Source organism: Corvus brachyrhynchos, unplaced genomic scaffold, assembly GCF_000691975.1.
Source record: "Corvus brachyrhynchos isolate BGI_N302 unplaced genomic scaffold, ASM69197v1 scaffold6, whole genome shotgun sequence".
Taxonomy (NCBI): Eukaryota; Metazoa; Chordata; class Aves; order Passeriformes; family Corvidae; genus Corvus; species Corvus brachyrhynchos.
In genome coordinates this window covers 4,763,898-4,767,671 of record NW_008238632.1, presented here as the reverse complement: position 1 = coordinate 4,767,671, position 3,774 = coordinate 4,763,898, and the positions used below count along the sequence as shown (strand labels likewise).

Genomic DNA, 3,774 nt, shown 5'->3' with positions numbered 1-3,774 from the left:
CCTTCTTGGGGCTGGACACATTTTATAGGGGACAGCATTTCTCAGCGATATAGTTCTTAGCTGAAAGCAGCAGAACCAGTGCACATGGAAACACATCTTCCTTAATTTTGCACTTAACATCATGGTGTAAATTGAAGACTTTTTTTGTTTCAATACCTTCTATGAGAAGAAGTTCCTTTCTGATTTTTCCCCAGTTTTGCATCAGATGCTTGTTTCATACAGGAGGACTTGTTTTGACAGTGGCTGGGGAACTGCACCTCTCCTTTTCATATTTGCATGGCTGCATGTACTCCTCTTTCTTCTTGGGCAAAAAACGGAGAGGGTTGTGTGTCCAGAAAGGCCCCTTCTCACTCTCTGTGTGCACCTCACTTACTCCTCTTCTGAATGCAGCTCTAGAAAGTAAAACTTTGGACTTTGCTGTGATTTTAAAACCTGACAATTCAGTAAGGTAAACATCCAATAAATAAACAGTAAAACAAAACAATACCCAAAACTCAAAACCCAACTAAAAACATACACCAGGCATCTGTGTATGCTGTAATGTCATGTTCTCTGTAATGTGTTCTGCTCTTTTGAAAATGCTTCTTGAGAGGACGTTTCACACCACAGACTTCTGAAGCCAGCATCGAAACCTTCAAGTTTCATCTCACCTTGAAGAACAAACAGTTCTTGAGGCAGTTAACTTTGATAAGGCAAGTGCAAAAAAGGACATAGATAGGATATCAGCTATGCTGAGAATGTGTCTTTCTTTTCATAGCCTGTTCTTCCTGAGAAGCAGTGGCTAAGTAAAGCCCTCTAGAACTGTTTGGCTGGGAGAATGATCCTCTCTTTGGAGCCTTCCAGAAGGATCCTTGAAGTCTCAGCACATCTGTAGCAAAATATGCTTGAATTAGATGTTTAACATTGGGATTTAATTCTGTTTTGTGAGTGTTGTAATTTTGAACTTCTGGAAGGTGTTCCTGTAGAAAAACAATCCATTTACATATTGAACGGTCAGAAAATCTCTGTGTTTCCACAGATATATTCGCATATCAAATTCAATAATTTGGCCCAGCAGCCCCAGTCAATGACATCCCCAGTCCCTTCTCATACCTGTGGAGCTGTCTGTGTGCTCTGGTGACTCCTCAGCCAAGGCACAGGCAGGAAAGGCAATGTCCTTCTCAAATATTTCCGAGCAGTTGTTTATGAGGAACTCCACCAACACTGTCACCTGCACACAGAAAACAGCCCATTTCAGTCAAGAGGGATGAAAACATATTGCAGACTCTTTCCTGAGCCTGCCTGCTGTCTCTGTAGGAAGGATGGCGCAGAGCAGGGTGGCTTCTGCCAAAATCCTGGCTTACAGTCTGAGGGTGAGTCCACGGTGGGGGGTGAGGCCTGGTGCTGCAGACAAATGGATCTGCCCCAATACAGACAAAACACCACCAGCCCCAGCTTTGGCCTCGCTGCCCGAGGGCCCGGGGGTGACAGTGCCCACGGGTGGCCCTTGCTCTCCACATGCAAAGTCTGCAGGAGCTGTGCTGTGACTTAGGGGGCTGCAGGGCAGCTGCTGCTTTTGCTCAGAGGAGGCGAGACCAGGGGCAGCCTGGCCCATCCCATCGCGGGCTGAGGGACACCTGAGCCGAGGGGTACCCCCAATGTCCCGGGGTGCTGTTCTGTTCGGCTTCCGCAAAGGCAGTGGGATCCCTGTGGATGGCTCTGAACTGCCGCAGAGGGAGGGAGCGGCTGCTGGGTGAGTTCCACGCACCTTGTCGTTCATCTCCTTCTGCACTTCCAGCGGGAGCGCGTTGTCTGTCCCCGGGCTCAGCATATTTGGGCCAATGCAGATGGCCAGGTTGCTGGAGTCCATCCTGTTGGTCTCGGCATTTTGGCTGATGTGGTGGAGCAGAGAGAGCAAGTGCTTGAGCAAGACGAGGTTTGGTCTTGGCAGCTTGTCAGCCACCCTGCATGAGCACAAACGACATGTGATGTTAATCGATGGTGCAGTGGCCTCTGCTTCTTGATTTGAGCAAGTCTCAATTAAACTTGGAGCGACAACACTTCCTCCAGAAAGGGGCACGTGTGTGCTCACTGTAACTTTCAGAAATCCCCAACTGCAGCTGAGCATGTGGTTAATTATGAGACCTTGAATTACAGGGTCCTGACTGAAAGGCAGCATTGCAGAAGCCCATGTCCCTGGGTAGATGGGATGCTGCCAGGAGATGTCACTGGAGGCTTCCCAGCACCCGTGGTTGTACTGTGGGGCTTTCAAAGCACTCCCAGTCAGCCTCCACACCTACTGTTCCTAAAGAGCAAAACACAGTGGTGGTCTCCATGTGCCCAACTCCACCCCCAGCAGATGTGAGAGCTCCGTGGCAGTCCCTGTCCCACAGCACCGTGACAGCGTTAGCTGAGGCACTGCAGCCTCTGCCCTGTTTCTATGCCATTCATTTTGTAGAGCAGCCACCAGCAGGGTCTGCCCTGGACAAAATGGAGTGACTGGTGAGGGTGTTTTCCCATACTCGCCAGTCAGAGGCTCCTTGGGAGGGTTACAAAGTACTCAGAGACACGTAGGTAAAGCAGAACATTGTGAGCCAGAGCTGCATGAACCCAGGGGACAGGAACATGGAGAAGGATAGGGACATCCTCTTCAGAAAGCCTATGGGCTGCCACCACTAAGTCCGAAATCAAAAAGTCATTCGGAACTTCATGATGCTTTAGAAAAAGAGACTGTGATAATGTGATCCATCACCCCAGAGCTGAGGAGACACAGAAATGAAGGTAGGCGGTTGGGTGTGGGTCTTGGCTTCCGGAGGGGCTGCTGCTCCCCAGTGCATGGGGTCTGGCACACAGTCCCTGTCTGCACGTGGGTCTGCACAGCCAGGCATGGGTGCTACAGGGTGCCTGGCTGCTGCAGAAATTGTCAGCTGCAGGTTATTTGAGCATTGAGGAAAATTGCAGTCCTGGATGTGTCAGCTGGAAGGAAACATCTTAGACTTTGTTTTTGATAATAAGCCTGCCACCCCTGTGGATTTGATAAGAAGCCTTTCACTTTCCCACAGGGCTTCTCCCCCAGTTTGGCTCTGCACTTATCGTCGCACAGGGGAGGCTACGGGGGTTTCCAGCTCCTGTTTCCTACTCAGAGCCACAGCATCATCCATTGAGTGTGAGTGTGTATGTACACGGGGGAGCAGAGAGAGGACAAAGGGAGCTGGCGCTGCAGGCACTAGAGGGCAGGACAGCCCACGGCAACTCGGCTGGAGAAATGGCTGGAAAGACATTAGGAATGTCACCTACTACACATTGCACACCCTGCACTAGTAATACCCATCTGGACTTCTCTCCTCTGCTAAACCCCAAAGGTGTCGACCCTTTGGAAAATCTGGTCATACTTTTAACGTGAGGAACCAAAACTTAGGGTCACCCTACAGAGTTCACAGTAAGAGCACAGACTCAGAATGGTTTGGGTTGGAAGCGACCTTTAAAGATCATCGAATCCAATGCCCCTGACAAGTCCACATGTCCTCTGCTAAGTCCACACCACGATGGTGGGTTTCAGGGCTTTTTAACTGCAACTGCTGAATGTTTCCACACCACACCTCACCTTTCAAAAAGTTCAGCAGAGCTGTTTCAGTCTGTCCTTTGAGTAAGGAAAAATCTCCCTGGAGGAAAAAATACCTTTCCCTTCCTATATTCAACCATCTTTTTGGATGTCCCAGTAAGTAGCCCTTGTCATCTCCTTGCCAGAATTTGGTGTTTTAGCTTTACACCACCATTATGAGGTGACTCAGCTGA

General features: G+C 49.4%; 1 protein-coding gene across 1 annotated transcript; it reads right to left on the bottom strand.

The window, feature by feature from the left end:
• Positions 1-1,030: 1,030 nt before the first annotated feature.
• On the bottom strand, positions 1,031-2,324 carry LOC108447393 (T-cell activation Rho GTPase-activating protein-like). The gene is made up of 2 exons (XM_017737199.1): positions 1,748-2,324; positions 1,031-1,210 (listed from the first exon to the last, which is right to left on the bottom strand). Exons 1-2 carry the CDS (start codon positions 2,156-2,158, stop codon positions 1,064-1,066), a joined length of 558 nt encoding a protein of 185 aa, XP_017592688.1. The 5' UTR covers positions 2,159-2,324; the 3' UTR covers positions 1,031-1,063.
• Positions 2,325-3,774: the final 1,450 nt, after the last annotated feature.

Bases quoted from the DNA above. Each gene is read 5' to 3' on its own strand.
- LOC108447393 (XM_017737199.1), bottom strand. From the start codon at position 2,158: ATGCTGCCTTTCAGTCAGGACCCTGTAATTCAAGGTCTCATAATTAAC. The intron at 1,211-1,747 runs GTGCGTGGAACT...TTCTGTGTGCAG, and splicing joins AGAAGGAGATGAACGACAAG to GTGACAGTGTTGGTGGAGTT.